General features: G+C 44.0%; 2 protein-coding genes across 2 annotated transcripts in view; one reads left to right on the plus strand and one right to left on the minus strand.

Moving 5' to 3' along the window:
* The first annotated feature begins 205 nt into the window (after window positions 1-205).
* On the plus strand, window positions 206-20,232 carry plpp2b (phospholipid phosphatase 2b). Its single transcript, XM_071920471.2, has 6 exons — window positions 206-570; window positions 13,301-13,452; window positions 13,702-13,964; window positions 14,250-14,307; window positions 15,696-15,872; window positions 17,239-20,232. Exons 1-6 carry the CDS (start codon window positions 495-497, stop codon window positions 17,398-17,400), a joined length of 888 nt encoding a protein of 295 aa, XP_071776572.1. The 5' UTR covers window positions 206-494; the 3' UTR covers window positions 17,401-20,232.
* Window positions 15,624-20,769, minus strand: part of LOC139928106 (C2 calcium-dependent domain-containing protein 4C) — a 304,401-nt gene continuing 299,255 nt past the window's right edge. The window contains exon 3 of the transcript XR_013505082.1: window positions 15,624-15,664. The gene's annotated coding sequence lies outside the window, so the exon portion shown is untranslated. The remainder of the gene's footprint in view (window positions 15,665-20,769) is intronic.

A 20,769-nucleotide genomic window follows, 5' to 3' on the forward strand; every position in this document is an offset into this window, starting at 1 on the left:
CGGCAGGGAGAGAGAGAGAGAGAGTTCAAGAAAATTACTGCGAAGTTGTTCCTCTTGCTTTTTTGTCGCCTGTGCGTTTCACTTTGAGGCAGGCAATGATCAGATAGACAGAGAGGAGCCAGACGAGGAAGTTGGGAGGAGGGATCACTGCAGTGGTGTGTGTGTGCGTGAGTGTGTGCGTGTGTGTGTGTGTGTGTGGAGAAAAGAGTTTATATTGGATTCCCGGACGCCTCCAGCGCTGTGAAATCGAAGGATCCCTCCAGTCCAGGTTGTGTAGCCAAAGTAATGCGCGTAAAGGGGCGCAACACCCCAGCACCCTGCCGCCGCCTACTCGTCTGGACCCGCACAGGTAGGGAAGAGGATCCCGGAAGAACCCGCAGTACAGGTTGCCTGCAGTTTTATTCCAGGACAAGCGAGCGCCGATGGACTTCATGCCAGTCGGCTTATTCATAAACTAACTATTCTCTTTGGTTATCATTGCTTTTAAAACGTACATGAACGGAAAGAACATGAAGGACCTGGGGAAGAAGAAGCTGTACGTGGTGATGGACGTGGTGTGCGTGTTGGTTGGTAAGTAATGGACACACTGTACACAGTAAGAGAGTACACTAAACTTATACGTCAGCATAATCTAACCCCTATCTAGTCACGAAATCGCACTTAGATGTTTGTCAGCAAATATATCCGATGATATCTTTTTGTTAACATTAGTTTCTTGGAGACTCCAGTGGGTGTTTGGAGCCCAGTGCGCTTTGTTTTTGTATTTTGCACACATGACAGCAGCTCGGATATTCTTTTAATAATGGTTTCAGCACTCTGCAGTAAGATTTCAGCAGTGTTTGCTTGAGTTGCATGTTAAAAAATGTCATGAAAACGTGGCATGTTTGTTATCCAAAGGAAAAATCATCATGACAAGATAGAAGCTGTTTTAGCTCTAAGTCCCTCTTTAAAAAGCAAATGAAGTAATTGGATTTGCCTATCTGCTGCGCTTTAGTCCAACACACTGAGGGCAGCCATGTGTCACCCCATTTATTTATGCAGATCCTAATTGGAATACTGTCCCGGCTGAAATGATGTGATATTAGATTGCACTACGGCCAAGCTGGGGAAAATATAATTCTCTTTTCCATCATAGGCCTTTTCCTGCTGTACTCACCAACTTTGCAGGATTTTACAGAGCCTCAGGAAGCTGAATGTTTGTTTATGGAAATTTGATATGCATGTGTGTGCCCCGCTTATTCCTCCTTTTCTGCAATATTTTGTCTGCCAAGAATCCTCCCAAGAATGTCCTATTTCCCACATTCAGTGCATTTCTCAAGATATTGCTTTCACTTGTACTTCACAGACCATTGTTTTTCATTTAACTTGAATTAGGAATCACTTTAGACGGAGCAATATGGCTTTTTACAGTACACTGCATTAGAAACTAGACCACATAATTATTGTTTAAGTTGTTATGAAATATGTCTCCTTCCCCTTCAGGGCAATGAGCAAATAATGAGTTGTTGAAAGAGGAATTATACCGCAGTTATCATTGTCAACATCAATCCTCCCTTCTTTGTCTTTTGCCATTCATTCATTAATGAATACAATAGATATGATAGAATAAGATAGAATAGAATAATAAAGTTTATGTTGCACAAAATATCTAAATCCTTGTTTTGTGACTGTCCTTGACCATGGCAGCCGGTCTGTCAAGGAGACCAAGTAATAAGTTGCAAAGGAAGGGAAAACATCATGTTCTTTTTGTGTGGATGTGGAATGTACCAGTGTGGTGGGAGGCTGGTTTGCTGTGATAATGCCACTAGCGCTCGACAGACGTGTGTGTTGCATAATGGTCTGGTGTTTGTTGTGTCTGCATGGTTTGGTGGTGGTGGTGATGTTAGAGAGAGAGGAGGGAGACGGATGAGGGCTCATGTCTGCTCTGTGGCTTCAGCATCGCCCGGCTTTCAGGGAGAGCTTAGCCCTCCATTGGTGAGAACGTCCGCAGACTGCTGAACTTCATAATCCTCGCCATTTCACCGTCACAAGTCTGGGATTTAGGGCCGGCGGTCTGATCGGTCGGTCGGTCAGGTTTTGATGGCTGAATCCCACCCACTGCCTCTCCCTTCCCTTTTGCCACCCACTTCACCCAGCCAAATAATCATCAAGTCAACCCCATGCTTATGAGGTTGCTGCAGCCATGTAAATAACTTGGTATAACTTGTAATTATGCTGACCATTAGCCTATATGAAAGTGTAGTTTTGAGTTGGGTTAGGAGTTTTGTGTAGATATTCAGACTGTCTGCATTTCTTCTGTTTTTATGTTTAAGATTAAAAAAAATCAATCTCCCTACATCTCCAATCAGCCCGCAACATAATTTCTTTACTTTATCTTCTCTGATTCATGACTGGCTTTATCTGTAAACTTTACCACTCACTGGTCTTCCACCGAAGCCAATTCTTTCTTTTTGCTGCATTCGCAAAACAATCTGAACCTCTGACCCCAACTATTCATCTCTCGGTTTCCAGAAGTAGTTTTCACTTTCACCTATCTCTTTTCAACCATCTTTTGTTTTGAAATGCAACAGCCTTGATCCACATAAAAATGGTAGATATAATCAAGAGGGCAATTCCACTGGCATGTCTTCTGTCACTCACACCCTGCCCTGCCCAGGTCAAACTAACAACTGTTGGTGTGATATGAATTAGAGAAGACATTACAGAAGACATGCCGAGGCTTCAAATCCTCCTTACAATGAAGAACACACTCATGGAACACTGTAATGAAGAAATCTGAGTCAAATGATCTGATACAAAGTGGCTGACTTGAGCCAAGGAGCGATTCACTGATTTCTTAAACATGTTGTCTAGGCCTCATATGTCAAATTATCTGTCTTGTTTATAGCCAGGAAATCTAGGATCCATCATGATGATACTGGAGCCATCTTGAGCTTCTCAAATATCTGCCCTGGGCTTGAGTTTGTTGTTCATTTGTAAGCTCTCTGCCTTTCTAACTCCCTCCCTCCCTCTTTCTTCTTCGTTCTTTCTTCTGTGTATCCCTCCCTTCCCCTCTCCTCCTCTGTCTGTGTAAGTCTACACTCAGCACAAATAGATGGTGGGTGTTGGCTGAGAGCACAGAGGACAGACCGGGGTTAACCTCTTCCTGCCCACAGCACACAAACATAGTAGGCACAGCAGGCAGGTTATGCAGAGGAGCAGCACAGTCCACATTGCCACATGAATTGGGTGTCGCTGAAGGCGATATGAATAGCAGCGAGCCATGATTTATGAGTAATACGCTAGGTACTCTAAGTAGTGTGTGACTAAATGGCCTTGAGGCAAGGCATGGGTACAATGTGCGCTCACACACACACACACACACACACTTGTTTTTCTCTCTGTTTATGTCCTTTGTTGTACTGTAAAGCACGTTGTGACAAACCTGTTAAAAGTCCTTTATATATGACTATACACACACACACACACACACACACACATATCTACAGGGGGAGAAGTTGAAAGGTGTTTCCTCTCCGCTCGGTGTTTTTTTTTGTTTGTTTTTTTTCCCTACCTCTCATTCACACAGAGGCAGCTGAGAGTGGAGATGCTGTGCCAGAAAGATTACACAGGGTTTTGATTTTTCATCACTTGAGTGTTTTTTTGGGTATACAACTCCCATTCATTTCATTTCCCAACGGGAGATTCCTGTATCCCTGTATTTTGTCATGTTTTTTTGTGTTTCTGATTATATCCTTGGATAATGTCAGACCCTGGGAGGCTCACAGCTAGCTTAGAGTCAGCAGATCTAGCTTTGGGTTTGTCATTTTCTTCTCTCTAACTCGCAGGTACAGTATTAGGCAGTGAAGTTTCCCCTCATTCTCCTCCGGGGCTTGGGTGGTCTGATTATGACTCAATCGTCTGTAACTTTCCTGTCTTGAGCACCACAGATTGGCCTCAGCGTTTTATTTTCAGAAGCATCCTGTTACTGGCATACATTCACTGATACAATAGAGCTTGCTCCCAAAGCGTCCCAGCAGTAACACTATCAAAGAGTTTCTATTGCCACATATTATTTTCATCTTATTAGATTTTGGTTACATGTAATTATCCCCATGTTCTTTGACCTTGCTGGCTCAGAGATTGAAGTGGTTGTTGGTTGGGGTTTGTTGTGAAGCCGTGCTGCAGCGTCTCCAGGGAGCCGGGCCTCTCATGCGGTCGTGTTGGGAAGACTGATTGTCCTGAGTTCTCAGAGAAAAGCCCTGAAGACGCTGATGGGAATCGTAGCCCCCAGGAGGACTCTGTCATGGAAACTGAAGCCCTTTCAACAAACAGGCATGTTCCTCTGAGGGACGTGTTTATTGGGTTCGGTTAGTTTTGTTTTCCAAATGATTTGGATTTCTCAAAGGGTAATGGTAAACATATAAAGTGTCTGAGCAATCAAATGTTAAAGGTTCTACGTGTCATCAGCATCAACAAATCATTACCACATTAATTTTGAGACATAATTACAGTTAAAAAGACATTGCTGGGATGATTGGCAGCTTCTTCCAGTCTCTACACTGCATTTTACATTGTGTGCCACTGGGATAGATTTATCTGCTGGATTGCTTTACAGCACAACAGAGGTAGAGGGCTGCTGTTCTTCCAGCGCAAACGGAGCTAACGCTTTTCAGAGTTTCTTGGCAAATAGCAGATGGTGGAACGAGTGAAAGGCCGATGGAAAAAATCACTTCCAACATGTTTATCCTCTTCAGTAAAGCAAAAGAGAAAACAAACACAACCCGAGCGATGCCAGGGAAGGGGAACAAGTAGCGACATCATCTTTGTGACCGGAAGCAACGGGGTTTATGGGAAATGTGGTCGTATTTTTGAGAAACATTAGCACTAACAATGTCACTGGTGTGAGATAGAAGCTACCAATCATCTCAACCGTGATCTCAATTGTTTACAGTAATTCTACCAAGGTATAACAACAAATTTGACAATGATATACTGATGTTGCTACGTAGCACCTTTTGATGAATTTTAGAGAACTTCAATGCCATACTGGTTAGTTCCATAACCACAGGCCTCCTCCCATAGACTTGAATGTTCTAGGTATAAACCTGTGTGGCCCATTTCTTTGATCCCCTCTAAACCCAGACTCTTTAATTGCCGAACCAGATTTAGCTGCCCTCCCCTCCATTCGTCCGACCTTGCCTCCCTCCCTCCCTCTCTCCTTCTGCACTGCTTGGTGCTAAGCATGCGTAAATGATGGAGGGAGCGAAACGGGGGGGGATTAAAAATCAAGAATGGGTTGCAGCAGCAGGATTTGGTGTGACTGGGGAAGTTGGGCGTTCCTCATGTGAATTAGAATTCCAGAGGCCAACGCCGGCAGAGGTTGTAGGCTCAGCACATACCTTCCACATTAGTCAGTCCAGCTTGCCTGGGGTGAGACAGTCAGAAAGAGGCAGAGTTTAGCTGTTTAGTTATTTCTAGCTATCTTTTAAAGGTCTATAACGTCGCAGAAGTTGAGATACTTTGCAGCTTTGGCAACATAGGTTTCTTCCTGTCATTTCAACAAAGCGTGTTTGAATTGGAGGGAGGGAAGGGGAGAGAGAGCCAGAGAGAAAAGTGGAAACACTGACGGGGACGGAAAGAGAAGAGACCTGCCTCTGTACTCGTCCACACTATGAGGAGATGAGAGACGGCTGTATAGTTGGAGATGGAGTAAACGACAGAGAGAGAGAGAGAGAGAGAGAGAGAGATACGGAGACAAAAAATAGAATGGCAAGGAGTGACATAGAATGGGGAAGCAATGGGGATAGGAAACGAGATCTATGGAGGGGGGAAAGATGACATAGGAGAGGGGGAGAGATAAGAGAAACCCGCTGGATGACCTTCACACCGGAGGCTGGAAAGACGAGAGTGGAAGAAATTAGTTGGAGGAGATGGGAGCGTTGTAGCAAATGTTCCAGCTGTGACCCTGAAGGAAAGTTTTAGACCAAGCAGGGCAGCCCAGGGGCATGAGAACTTCCCCCAACACCACACACACACACACACACACACACACACACACACAGGCTCGACGCGCCCTGAAAATATGCATAATGAAAACCCAGACTGTATGTTTTTTCAAATTGTGGGCCATAATCATCCATGCACATGGTATTGCAGGTGCTGTAGGTTATGTCAGAGAAACTAGGGTAAGTAGGTGTGAGGTACCATTCGAGAAACTCAGTCGACCAGATGATTGTGGCGGTTTGGCCATAATCGCCCTGATTAGAGTCGAGGCGCCGGCCTTTCTGAAGTGGAAAAATAGATAGAATAGGACAGGCAAACGGAGAGGAGAGGGAGAGAGATGAAGACGGAGACAAAAGACAGAAAAACAGAGGTAGAGACAAATACAGAACGAGCCTCGACTCTCTGCCCCATAGTGCGATTGCGGTCCACATGGTCCTGTGTAATTGCACATCTGCCTGCTATATAAAGCACCGTCCCATTGAGGCCTCTATATTTACAACAGGCAGAGAAGTGTGTGGGAGGACGCCGCGATCAACAGAATGACAGACAGAAAGAAGGAGCCGGTGAAAGGGGGAATGAATGGCTTTGAATAAGAGATGAAAACACAATGAGGGATGCGAATTAGCATTGGCGGAAGGACGGGAGGAAGAGCGCAAATCTCTCTCGGAAAGACGGCTTCGTTTTTGACAAGTATCAGAGAGATTAATCCTAAGCTATTGTACCATCTGTGATCCTCCCCTGACTGGCATCGGCTGCGTTAGATTCTTAGACCCTCTTGACATGCAGTCATTTACTCAGCTCTCCCTCGCCTCTACATTAATACCCGTTTCAGCCGAGGGAGACACCGAGGTGCCATTGTGGATGAATGCGAATTTGCGGCCAGGTAAATGAGAAGCATTAAACTCCTCAAAATGGGACGAAAGCCTCTGAAATGGGCCTTCCTTAATCTGAGACAGGAAACCTGAGCTCTGCATCCTGCGACTTCAAACGGGCCCCCATTAGGGGCTCAGGCAGGAGATTTCTGACTGGCAGCTGGAGATTTGCTTCCTGGCTGCATTCCAAAGCGGCAGCGTTTCCCTCCGTCGTAGAAGCAGGTGTCTAGCAAGGAGGTCCTCCTGTACCCCGAGTACCTCCACCCCCTCTACCCGCCCCCCCCCTCCCTGTATGATCCTTTGGATTTTCTCAGCAGAAAAACTCCACATAACGTCTCGGGTTTCAGAGTTTCGCTCAAGTCAAAGACGCGGCTCTGTCTTTAAGTGGAGGCAGTTTTGGAGCAGTGTCAATTTGGGCTGTGGGATTGTCTCGCGGTATCCTGGAGACCTATTTTGTCTGCCTATGGGTCTATTTTTGCCTGCGAGGAGTGTATGTGTGTTTGTGTCTGTAAGTCGGTGTGTCTGTTTTTCAGGAGAGTGCCTGGTTTGTCTCTCTCAGATATTATCCACAGGGGGATTGGTCATGAGACACACACACACACACACACACACACACACCTCAAGACGTGCCATTCGTTCTGCCCAGGACAGCAGTCCAGACTTTTTGGATCACTTCAACCGAAAGCCAATATTTTATTTTCATCCAAACTTGTAATTTATGTCTGACATGTTAAAGTCAAATGTCGGCTGAATCAATGCTTCATTATGAATACAGGAATAAAAATGCACACAGCTTTACAAGCCAGGAGAGGGTTATTTGAGGCCAGGTGCCCTGACTTCACTGAGTCAATGAACTGTGTGGCAAACTGGCAAAGCTCCCCAGGCCTAAAAATCCTAGTTTTGTGCAGTGGAGTTAGTGATCGAAAAATCACTCTCAGACCTTTACCATATGGCTAAACAGATGAATACATATGATACTCCAGAATGTAATTAATGTCGACGATGGACGTACAAAAACTATTTTACCATTTGCCCATATGTGAAGTTGTTTGATGGAAGAAGGTAGTGCGTATCATTAGCTGCTGGCACTTTTCTTTGAAGCTTTGCACTTCATTTTTCTCCCTCTCCCTCTGTGATTAATGGCCCTGTTCTGGCAAATGTTAAAAGCTTCATAAAAGGATTTGAGCTGCTATACCGTGTGACTCTTATGTAGAATTAATTACACACTCCTGCCATTTTAAAGTAATTTTCACCAATGCTGTATGAAGTAAATCAACATTTCCCTGATTTTGTCAAGTCTCAAACTCACAAAACTTTCTGCTCATACGTTTCTGTGTTAAGTACTACTGTATGCGCTAAACAAGCTGGACATAAGCTTGAGTAGCGAGTCAAACCAGATCTTTTGGTTTTGCTTGCCTTTCCACTTTGTTTTTAATGTTGTGGCAAATGCAAACATTCCATTCAATACAGAGTTTGCATTTGCTGACGTAATGTGGCGAGTGGAAACGGATTTCATGTCACCCTGTCCCTCTCTCCCTTAGCTGTAATGACAGCAATCCACGCAGTCCCCCCCCCCCCCCCCCCCCCCCCCCCCCCCCTCCCCCCCAAGGACAAGGTTTGTTTTCATTTCAAATGTCTGGCCATGCAAACTCCCTGATAATATTATGTTTTCAAATAATACTACAGAATATTTGACAGGTTGTGTAAATTTCAATCAAGTTCCATATTGAAAATATCAAGAGTCTGGAAATGTTTAAGATAATGTTTTGAAGAGACTTAGCAATCGGGTGGTCGCTGAAAGAAACTGTGCTGCTGAGAGTTCAGGAGTTCATAGCTTCTCCTTCCCTATATGTCTTACTGAGATTAGATATTTTTCAAACCAAGAAATGGCAGAGATATCCTCAAACCAAACTAACTTGATCAGTTATACAAGATATTAGAATGTGGGAGTATCGGCAGCGGTAGTCGCAATAATAATTCCCGTAATGAAACCTTCCGTATCCGGTATCTTTCTGGTTGGTTCAAGTCCAGCTATTTGTCAGTAAGGAGGCGGAGGAGGAGGAAAGGGAAACCAGCAACAGTTGTTTCTTGCCTGTTCTGCTCTGTTCTTGCCAGCTGGAAGCAGGATGCAGGATACAGAGGCAGAAGCTGCCATCCAAAAGCCACATCAGTCGATCCGTATCGCTGCGCTCCCTCGAGTCGCCTGGGACAGGATGTTGAAGTTGAGCTAAAGAGACCCTATATTGTCCTGTGGCTGTCACAAACAGGATTTCGGTGGTGCTAAGAGGAAAATGTGTGGAATAAGCCTTTATACTCGGGGTTTACCACCTCCTGACGTGGCTGATAGATGTGTAAACAGTGTTCCTGTAGGCGTCTGGTGGTTGGTGGCCGGTGGGAAGCTGCCATGCAGGGACAGGTGTCACCCAGCTGCTGCTGCTCACACAGACAGGGGTGAAGAGGAGGGGAGGGAGGGAGGGAGGGAGGTGTTGGGTGGTGAAGTTGCCTATAGACACTGATATGGGGTCAATTTTGTTATTTATTTATATTTAAGTGTTGTTCAAAGCTGCACAAGGCAACTTCGCATGTTGGCGGCTCCAAATGGCAGCGAGAGGTAACTCTGTTTGAAAAAAGGCCAGTAAGCACGCCCATGTTTGCTTATCCAGCTGGTCTGTGATCATTTTATATCAAAAGATACCAAAGGGACGAGGGAGGCAAAAGAACTAACATTGGTGAGCTTTCTCTGGACAGAGCGTTTGCTGTTTAAACCACTGCTGTTTAAACCTGACGCCAGAATTTCATTTGGGCAAATAGAGAGAATCTACAGGGGGATGGGACGCTCGTCTCTGTTGCTGCCCCACTTTGAGATTTCGGCTGATAAGATGGTGTATGTTTACATAAAAATCTTGTCTTGTGTTGTTTAAACAGTCCAGTTGGGAGTGGGGACGCCTTGCCAGCCTCCATGGATGATGGTGCGCTGATAAGAGAGGAGGTTTAGAGTTCTGCAGGGTTGACAACCACAATGATGCCCTTTTCAGAAGGCAACAAATAGTCATTTGTGGTTAATTATCTCATGACACATACACTCATTCATTAAATGTCAACTCTAAACAAGGTTAGAGCTTTTTGTGAATGAACACCCTGTTGAAGTGAACTGGTATCTCTATTTGTGGTTCTTCTTTCCTTGTTTGTCTGGTCTAAACGCAGCTCCTCCAAGGTTAGGTTACCAGGAGTCGATGTGTAATGATGTGTTTATCCTATACAACGCTATTGTTTATTCTCTTCCCAACACAAAGCCTCTATTTTCTGCTGCCCTTGGACTCCCCCTCTGAGCCAATAAGAGTCTTTGTCTGTCCGGTGTCTGTGAGGGGACACGTGTGCAGTTGGCATGTCACGAAACAATGTCAGTACTCATCTCATGTCACCTTGGCAACATGCTATGTCACACAACAGTAAAACTCGAGACAGTGCATGTCATGGTCCAGTGTGCATTGTCTATCACAGTTTCCTTAAAAAACATATCGAGGGCTTGGAGCCAAAGGGGCGTAAGTGCGTTACAGTAGATTTTACAGGAGAGCCAAAACAAATTTTGATCAAACTTGGATCAGCTGGCGTTACCACATACTAACCACAATATTTTAACTTTTTGTGTTATCAGATTGAGCATTACTATAAAAACAATACTGCTACAGTTTAAGTTGAATTATATTTGTTAACTTTTTTTAAAATGGCAAAAGAGTGAAATACGCCTTTTTGGCACAAACATTGTCCCAATACAGCCATGCAGAATATGGGCGTATGTAAGTAAACAATTGTAAAACACATTCATTTTAATACAAATCTAGCAATTACACTTCAATCAACAGTGAAATATAAAACAAGATCAGAATGAATATCTTTATCTTGAAGTAATGCTCAGCAACTTTCACCAAGGCCTTTAAAATTGTAGGCTACATGGAACATATCAAATTGATTGATACATTTTTTCTGTTAAAAACTTTTAATAAACCTTTTTAATAAACCTCTATAGACATAAGAAACTACTTTTGATTCTAAACTACTACTTTTTTTTTTCCTTTTGCTAGTATAATACATTTTTGTATGTGTCCCAGGACATATCACTTATTGATGTGTCCTGGGACACATTCAAAGACCTGTAAAACTCCTCATAACACAGAGGGATAACTTCAGCTACCAGCAGTCTTACTGACAGAGCTCATCTTGACCAGTTCACACTCCCAACATTATAAAATAACATTTTGAATCTATAGGCCTAAGTATTTCATGGGAATATTAACATATTTACATTCATCTAATATTGACCTAGAATATTAATTAGGATATGAATAGGATACTAAAAATGATGTGATCATGCTGCCATGCTAGCATTACTTACGTCAGCATGCATTTTGAGTTGACCTAAGTGCTGTTAGAATCCTCTACCCACAATGCTTGTTCAGTGTCAAAAGTGAGGTTTTACTTGGTGTCAAAAGGGCGTAAGTGCAGTTACACCCTTTTGGCAGCAAACAAAACCCTACTTTTACTGTTACGGCTTTCAGTTTTTGTTGTAATTAAAACTTATGGGTCATGATTTCAGTTGTGTCCTTTTGGCACTGAAAAGATCTCACTGAGACCTTTCAATTGATATATAATACTCATATTCGCCAAAAATCGCACTTATGCCCCTTTGGCTCCAAGCCCTCGATATTTTCTCCCTGCTTCCAAGAAATACAGTGTTTATTAGTGGAATGCTTTGGTTTCATTTGTTAATTAATAGCATCTTACAAACTTGTAGGGCTTCAGAATACGCTGACTGTACAAAGCATTTCCATGAAATAGATTGACCTAGTAAATCTATTTATTCATAATGCACAGATGTAAATGAAAGGGAAGGGATATTATAAAGAAGGATTTATTTTAAATCCAACTTGAAAGATAATACAATTCTGTTTTTATTTGATTATAAGGTTTCTCAGACAGACTCTTTTTGTCAGCATCATTTAGCCCCATTCATAATTATTTGTACATTTAGGGTAGGTTGTATTTCCATACATTTTGGGTGGAGATGAACCCCAGAGTATTCACCTTAGCTGAATCCTGATCCAACATCTACTTGTATATTTTCATTTAGTCTCAGTATATAGCATGTGGACTCTTGGTCTCTCATCAGTCAGTCTCGCTGGAAGTCCACCTGGAATTATGTCAGCTACAGACGTTTTTTGGAAGAATGGGAGGGGCGCGCCGCTCATTTACCCAGAAATGTAATACTGCACTTTTCAAGTGTGTGCAGCACTTTTTCACGACTGTTTTTCTTGCATTTAGTATGCGGCTGCTTGGCATTTCCATCCCGGCCCCAAGGCTGTCTGTCTGCCTCCCATGCAGGGTGGTAGTGGATTTCAGGGTGGGGAGTTCAGCTCTCACATATGTCCCGGGTCTCTGCTCCACTCCTGGTTTTGCACAACAGAGCCCAAGGCTGGAAGAAACACTCTGCGCCTCGCCGTTGTGCAAATGAGATCTTTCTCACACACACTGTATCTGCTTAAAGAGCAAGAGCAGGAGAGCGTCTGCAGAGAGATGTATTCATTAGCTTCTGTTAATCAACAAGAACTGTAGTAATGAACATTTAATGTCTTCCTCGTGGCATATCTGTGGTCTGCATTCACACATCAGACAAGGCTTGTGTGTGAGGGAGAAAGAGAGGGAGTGAGTGAGTGAGTGTGTGTTTTGGGGATGGATGTTTCAGGACATCTCAAGGGCATTTTCCATCTACTCAGGAGCCTTGAGCAGCTATATTTGGGCTTATTTTTGCACACAACCACATCACTCAGAAGAGGTGTAGCTGTGTGTGTGTGAGAGTCTGCACTTGCTCTTGTGTGTGTGTGTGTGTGTGTGTGTGTGTGTGTGAGTGAGTGCGTGTACACTCGTGTGTATGCATGTGATGTGTGACTTTACGGCCTGTGTATAAATACTATTTCACAGTTTGTTTTTGCAATCCCTTGCTGAGTCGTTTCTACCCTGACATTTTACTACCAAGTGTTTGCTCTGCTTGTGGGTCGTTTCATCATTGCAATTTTTGAGTACGAGGTCTTCGGGGGAGAGGGAAAACAATCTAGCAATCCTTGGAGAAACATTTTCACTTCCCAGATTAGGAAATGATGTAATGTCTGAAAACCTCTCGAAAAAAAGGCAAATCTGTTATTCCACATATTGAGCTCCATTAGCTTGGATCAGCCCAGCTCCTGATCAGCGTACTCAGTCATAATGTTGGCTATGATCAAGCATGGTACATCAAAATCAAACATTAGTGCATTATCCTATTCCCTCATCTTTACATTTTACCAAAAGCATTTTTCTCTGATCATAGTGAACGTTAGCTGATCTTCATCCACAATTGAAGCCATTATAACCAGACTGTTATTGTTTTGTTTTGTTTTTTCTTGCTATAGCGGCACTGCCCTGCATCATCATGACCATCCTGTTCCAGCCATATCAAAGAGGGGTTTACTGTGACGATGAGAGCATCATGTACCCCCTGAAACCAGACACCATTACCCACGGCCTGCTGGCTGCTGTCACCATCTCCTGCACTGTCGTCATTGTGAGTTTTGGCAGCGTTCAAAGTCTCCTCTCATATGAAATTTTATCAGTTCTCACTCCTATTAGATCATGCCAAGTTTACAGGACTGTAATAGTTTAACAGCATCCTATGGCCTTTGCTTCAATCCTAAATGACCCCAGCAGGTGTGTGTGAAAAACAATGGTTACAGGAAAATTTTAAAGGAATCCTCAAGTAAACGGTCTCCGTTTTGCTCCCTTTTGTATTCTCTTCTTCTCCCTCTTCCCTCAGATCTCGTCTGGAGAGGCCTATCTGGTCTACAGCAAGAGGATTTACTCCAACTCTGACTTCAACCAGTACGTCGCTGCACTCTACAAGGTTTTGGGTACCTTCCTGTTTGGAGCAGCTGTCAGCCAATCACTGACTGACCTGGCCAAGTTCACCATCGGCCGCCCGAGACCAAATTTCATGGCTGTATGTGCCCCCGAGGTGTGCAAAGGCTACATGCAGGCGATCAACTGCACCGGCAGGCCTCAAGACGTCACAGAGTCCAGGTGGGAGGAAGACGACTGGGCGTTGTACTTGGATTATTGTATTTAGAGTGGAAAATCTCCACTGCTAACGTTCATACATCAAAAAGAAAAGAATGAAATTGACTCCTCAACACAACACCTCACACAGGAGAGGAGGGCAGAGAGGGAGATGTGGTTCTTATTGTTTTGGCAATGGCTTTCTGAGATTTACATAGATAATGATGCTAACAAGGGGTTATGAATGTAGCTCAGGTTCTTTGAGATGCAGAAGTCAGATTTGATTCTTTCTGTTCTGGTTGTTTTCAGGTTGTCCTTCTACTCTGGCCACTCCTCCTTTGGAATGTACTGCATGCTCTTCCTAGCGGTAAGTAGAGCACACAAGCCTCAAGCAATCGGCAACGGTCCTAGAACTCCATGTAAATATGTATCTCCATGTGAATCGGTCTTATGAGTCCCCAGATGGACTCATCTGATGTCATGCTTCTGCATTTGGATCCAGGACTGAGAGACTAATTGTTGTGTGGGGGAAACGGCTCATAGAGACGGTTTGTGCTTGTGAACATAAAAGGAGAAGGCAAGAGTTCAAATGAAGAATGTGGATACTGAGAGAAATGAGCTGCGGGGCTGTGCTGTTATTTCCCAGCGATGATGAAGGCGAGAGCTGCCGCTGTGTTCTGTCTTCCAGGCCGATCCAGTTCACTGCCCTTGGCTTCATCTCTTTGTGTTAAAGGCCAGGCGCCGCTGCTAGACAGCATGCTTCAAGAGGCCAAGCAAAGCAATTAGTCACTCTTGACTTTGTTTGATTCAAAGAAAAGTTTAAAGAAAAGACTAGCGTCCATTCCTGTAAGTGGCGCCGTCCACTGGCTCAGTTTTGCCAGGCAATTTATATTCATTCACACTGTGGCTAATAGCGCAAACAAATGGAACTAAGCTGTGATATCCTTGCTCTGTCCTGTGTGCTGTATAGCTGAATGAGTGTCCTGCAGTGTTCAGCACTGGGTTTTAGTGGCTGTGTGGCAGGAGGGCTGCAGCGTAATGCCAACTTCTACACCTCCAACAGCAGCCCAGTAGAAGCCCAGGGAAGTGTGTGCTGTTGCCAGGTTCATAATTTTCTGGCGGCTGCTTCCCTCCTGTGAAAAAGGGGTTTCAGTCTATAGTAGGCATAAATTAGATCTGAACTCAACACCTTTTTACCGTTAATTCCATTTGAGGCAAACCAGTCTCCGTTTTTGCATTAGAAAGAGATGTAGTCACCGTCCAAATGAATTCTCTCTTATTTTGTCATTGGTGTTTGGACTGAGATATCATCTATCCTGAAGGCTGATAATCCTCTATGCTATCTAGTTAAGCAAATATAGAATGGACCCTTGTACTGTTATTTTTGCAAAACAGAAATTTGAATGCCGCATTACCTCACCGCTTTGTCAGCATATTAACATTTATATAACATTATTATTGGACTGCAAATAGATGTCAGTGCAAACAGATGCAGACACCAATTACATTAGCCTGTCGTCTCACAGTTATGTTCCCTTATTTGGTGTGATAACCATTTCAGGGACTAAAACCACTAATGACATCTTTTAGCAGTGTAATAGCAAGTTGTCTGAAAAAACAGAGAGGAATGCCTACATAAACATGCTGTCCCCTAATCTCTCTCTTCCCTCAACCCCCACCTCTCTCTCTCTCTCTCTCTCTCTCTCTCTCTCTCACCCTCCACCCTCCTCCTCCCTCTCCCTCTCCCCCCTCCAGCTGTACGTCCAGGCGAGATTGGTGGCCAAGTGGGCCAGACTTCTCCGGCCCACCATCCAGTTCTTCCTGGTGGCCTTTGCGGTTTACGTGGGCTACACCCGAGTCTCTGATTACAAGCACCACTGGAGCGACGTGCTGGTGGGCCTGCTGCAGGGGGCGCTCATCGCCGTACTCAACGTGAGTCCTCAACACTGTTTCTGCCAAGGGGAACATCACTAAATGTAACAATTCCTCTGTGCCATTTCTACGATAAAGGACAGTCTAATCAATATTTGTGAACATGGAGAAACTCTCTCACTAAGCCACAAACCGCACAAGGAAGCGTGGAAATGTGAAGTCGTATGAAGTCTGGAGCTGCTTCGAAGTTGAATGGGATGCCGATTTTTGTCAATTCACAGAAAGTTTGAGTTTTTATACTGAGATGAATATTATAGTAGTGTTGTCAGTTCTAAACTAATAAAATCTAACCCTTATCCCTAGAAATCCCCCTGGAGGCTCTCCCAGTCCTTTAACATTTTTCACAATTTATTCTCTGTGAAGCAGTTCCTTTCCAGAGTTTCTACCTGAGGACATCACAGGTTGAAGTCTTAGTCCTGTGGTTTTTGGCTTCAGGAAAAGCAAATATATTCCTATGATCTACTATCATAGATCAGAATGACATAAAGGAAATCTCACAGTTAGTGGTATTCCCTTTCAAAGAGGAAAGGCCACTGAGGAGTCTATATTTCAGTTTTGTAGAACATTTTCAGACAATACACAGTGAAGATCGATCTAGACTGGAATTAAGACGGCAGGGAAGTGTGACAGCAGCAGAGTGTGAGTTGATATAAACCCTCACACTCACATGGACAGGTTCTCAGGCAATGGTCCGTTCTACCACCAGGGCACATGATCCAGCTGGGCTTTTTTATTGTTTGGCCACTTCCCTGTTTTGATTGAACCGCTGTCAGCAACGCCTCATGGAAATCCTGGAGTGGTGGAGAGGTGTGTGTGTGTGTGTGTGTGTGTGTGTGTGTGTGTGTGTGTGTGTGTGTGTGTGTGTGTGTGAGCGTGTGCATGCATGCACGTGTGTGAGTGTGTGTGTATGATTCATTGGAAAGTGATCCTGAGCCTTTGGCCTTCACAGTGCTGCATGCAATTAGAGACTCTCCTGGGCACAATGTTTTATGGCTGCTCGGGGCTGGAGGGGTTGCGCTTGCTCTCTGTGTGTTCCTCTGAGGTGTGTGTGTGTGTGTGTGTGTGTGTGTGTGTGTGTGTGTGTGTGTGTGAGTGCATGCATGTGTTTGTCACTTAACAGCTGTGCGCAGACTCGTGCAGACGTATACAATCACACTTTCCAGCCCAGCCCTTAGCTCCTCTATATCCCTTACACCCTTACACCAGTCTCTGTGGGAAAGGTAATCCCTAGATGACCAACACTGACATCTCTCCTCTCCTCTCCTCTCCTCTCCTCTCCTCTCCTCTCCTCTCCTCTCCTCTCCTCTCCTCTCCTCTCCTCTCCTCTCCTCTCCTCTCCTCTCCTCTCCTCTCCTCTCCTCTGCAGGTGCACTTTGTGTCAGACTTCTTTAAGAAGCGTCCTCCACGTTGCACTAGCCCAGAGACAGCTGAGAGCGAGGAGCCGGAGAGGAAACCCAGCCTGCAGATTGCAGACGCCGAGCACAACAACCATTACAACTATCACCACCACAACCAAGGGCCCATGTGAGAGGAGCTGATGCTGGGGAACTTGGGCTGCAGCCTGCAGACCCCCAACCCTGTGTAAGGGGGTCCAACCCAGAGGCTTCAATCTCGATTCTGCAGTCAACAGTGTGTAGCTCTATATAAGAGGGATTAACGTGGATCATCTGCAGTCTGTATTCTGCAGGCTGCAGACCCCCGATCCTAGAAGTTTTAGAGTGTCAATATGTATTCTGCAGGCTGCAACCAACACTTTGTAGTCCTGTTTGAGAGGAGTAAACCTAGGGACTCAGTCTGTAGCTTGCAGCCTCCAAGCCCCCAGCTCCCTCTGTGTCAACCACTCTCACTCCACCTCCTCCCCAACCACTGGACTGACTGAGGGGGCTGCATCCCACCCCTGGGTGCCTGAGCCCCCTCTCAAAGGCACCCTGTTGACCTCCTCTTCTCCTGAAAGAGAGAGAGGAGCATATTGTTTTTGAGACATCATTGTTGATGTTGAAGTGTATATGCTTAATGTTTTTTTTTAAATGTTTTTATTGTCTATATGTAGAGAACCAAATTTGTTGGCAGTGACAAAAGAAATGTAAGAATGAGAGGAAAAAAGACTGTTTAAATATTGCTAAAGGCACAATGCCTTGGCCCCATTTCAGCGCACCTTAAACTGGCCACACTCTAGAGGACGACTGCAGTCTTAACAGATTGTGGAAACTGTGATCAGTACACACTAGACTGTCTAGTTTTCTCAATATTTCATGTCACTCTGTTGGGAAGATACATTCGCTAGGTAATGAGGCAAGGATGGAGTTCACACTCTAAAGAATTAGGAACTCAGACAGTAAGAAGATGCAAAGCCAGTTAATCATTAGGATAAATTTGTTGCAATAATCAGAAATAATCCTATGATCTTAAATTTGCTGAATAGATGTTTCTGCCAGCTTGCATAACTACTAGCCCTAACATGTTTGTGTACACAAAGCTAGAATGTACTGTATATCCTTATGTTTGTGTATCTACACCGACAAAGCAAAATAAATAATATTTCTCAAGCTGGCTATATAGGATAGTGGAGGTAATTGGAATGCCACAGTTGCCATTCATCAGTTTGACGTGCATTATTATTATCAACTGTGATTGGCTATTACCAAGAGATTTCAGCTCCCAGAGGCTATTCTTATAGGCTATTGCCAAGTGATATCAACTTTCATGTTGTAGTGCTGTCCATCTCAAACTACAGGAGTGTGTCCAGTTAAGAGTCTTAATAATGAATAACGTTTGACATAATCTGGCCGGCTCCATTTAGTCTGAATCTGTATCGAGGAGAGGACATGTACTGAGTCTTTAACATGTTCACACCGCAGACTATTTGGGCAGACTGTCTGTCCCAGCAGTGCCGGAGTCTGTCCAGTTGTGATTTCCAAATCAGACCAATAATTGGGGCAATAGTCTCCTAGTCTGTGGCCAGTACTAGTTATTTGACAGAAGCAATATAAACTTCAGTGTGGAGTTTGTGATTGATTAATGTTTCACCTGTGTGAAATGGACTGCAGAGAGGTAGCAACCATTGATGTGGATAGCTTAAGTTTCTGTTGGATTTTTCAGAGTGACATACCACTAGATCACAAACAATCACTGCCATTCAGATATTTGGGAATTTGGCCTTTATCTTACTTTTTCTTTAAATCTTACTGGGGGGTTTTTTCGTGTTAAATTGCTCCATTGATGGTAATCAAAGAAGGATAGTATGAGAGAGCCATTTTGAAAATGGTGTTTAATTTATTTTAAATATGAGAAGTTCTTTATTTACTCTTAACAAGGTTGGAAAAGGTTGGAAATGCCAGCGCTGTTCAGGTTTTTGTGCAATCACCCCTGCTTGCCACTATGAGCCACAAATACTGTATGTACTAATACCATGAGACATGTTTCATGTTGAATGAAGGATGTATATATATGCATGTATGTTTTTATTTCACATGTAGGTAAGTTTTCATTTCACATGTACAATGTGCTTTGGCCCGTACTACATTGGTGCCTTTTGAGACTAGTGCCTTTTGGAGTTGCCACACAAAAGGATCCAATTCCAGCTCCAAACATAAGCCAGATGCCTTGGCAGGGCTTTTTAAGGGCTGTTGTAATGATAAAGACTTCCATACCAAACTGTGTTTTGGAAGCTGGTAACACTGCTCCATTCCCACTTCAAAGCTCCTTCTATGTTCCCTTTCCCTTTCCTGTGTCGATAGATGGGGTTAATTTGTGAATAAGAGCTGCTGTACAGTCTTGTACAGCATGGCAGGCCCCCGGAGGACTGACGACAGATCAGACAGACCACAAAACTGATAGGGGGGAGAGAGGAAGAGAGAGAGAATCTCACCTGGTAGTGATTGTGAGGCCCCCGGTGCTGACCTGGGACTGGGGAAAGGCGGGATACTTTAGAGAGAGGGGCCTCCTATGGTGAGCCACGATCCCTGGGGACTTCTAGACTTTTAAATCTCAACTTTGCAACAAGAAACACCTGGAGCTGGTTGCAGTGAAGTGTTGTGCAATCTCCCCACCCCTCCACCCCTCCACCCCCACAATCACCTGTGTATTACTGCACCCATGCTAATAGCCCAGATGAAAGCAAAAACCAAAACAATGGATGGGGATGTAGAAACGTCATGGTCTTTGATTCCCCTCCACCTTTTCGGTGATGTGGCTCCATGTGTTATTACACTTTACCGCATTAGTGCCTTAGAGTAGGCACTGGCTGGCCATTTTTCAGTGTGTATAATATAATTCATGTTGTGTTTGCTTTTGTACATTGATCTATCTATAGGCTGTTTGTGTATAAGAGACTTTTAAATAAAGACAAAATCCACATTCAGATATAGCAATGGAGTTCTTTTTGCATACATGTAACTTCCCTGGTGGCATTTGCTGGAATTACACTGTGGTTCGCTGTCTGAACTATGGATACAAACATGTTTAATTTACAGCCTAATGTGATATTTATCTTTCATGTCTATCAAATAGACATGAAAGATAAATATCACATTAGGCTGTAAAGGTGGTGATGCTGAACACGTGCCTTGTAGAAAGTAACTTATCTCCTGTTGGGCTGCAGACAGTGATTTGTGGAGCCTGATTAGAAGCACATTATATCCCGTAATCACTGAAATGAAATATGATGAACTAGTTTATCGCAGCATCTAGATTTCAGCATGTTCTTGGTTAGCTCATTGTAATGAGGCAGATGGCAAGCTATTTTTCTTTGGAATGATGCAAACCCCATATCCTTTAGCACAAAAGTCATGAGTTGGGGTGTCCTGGTGGATAAGTGGTGCGGGGCGCATGCCATATAAAAGATATAAAAGATATAAAATCTCTGCAACTGAAATGGAGGTTGTGATAAGGAATGGGA

This window comes from Centroberyx gerrardi, chromosome 9 (genome assembly GCF_048128805.1).
Source record: "Centroberyx gerrardi isolate f3 chromosome 9, fCenGer3.hap1.cur.20231027, whole genome shotgun sequence".
NCBI lineage: Eukaryota > Metazoa > Chordata > Actinopteri > Beryciformes > Berycidae > Centroberyx > Centroberyx gerrardi.

What these genes read in the sequence shown, in the direction of transcription:
- plpp2b (XM_071920471.2), top strand. Translation starts at nt 495, where the DNA reads ATGAACGGAAAGAACATGAAGGACCTGGGGAAGAAGAAGCTGTACGTG. An exon ending in CAAGACGTCACAGAGTCCAG is followed by an intron (nt 13,965 to 14,249) that starts GTGGGAGGAAGA and finishes GGTTGTTTTCAG; the next exon opens with GTTGTCCTTCTACTCTGGCC. An exon ending in CGCTCATCGCCGTACTCAAC is followed by an intron (nt 15,873 to 17,238) that starts GTGAGTCCTCAA and finishes TCTCCTCTGCAG; the next exon opens with GTGCACTTTGTGTCAGACTT.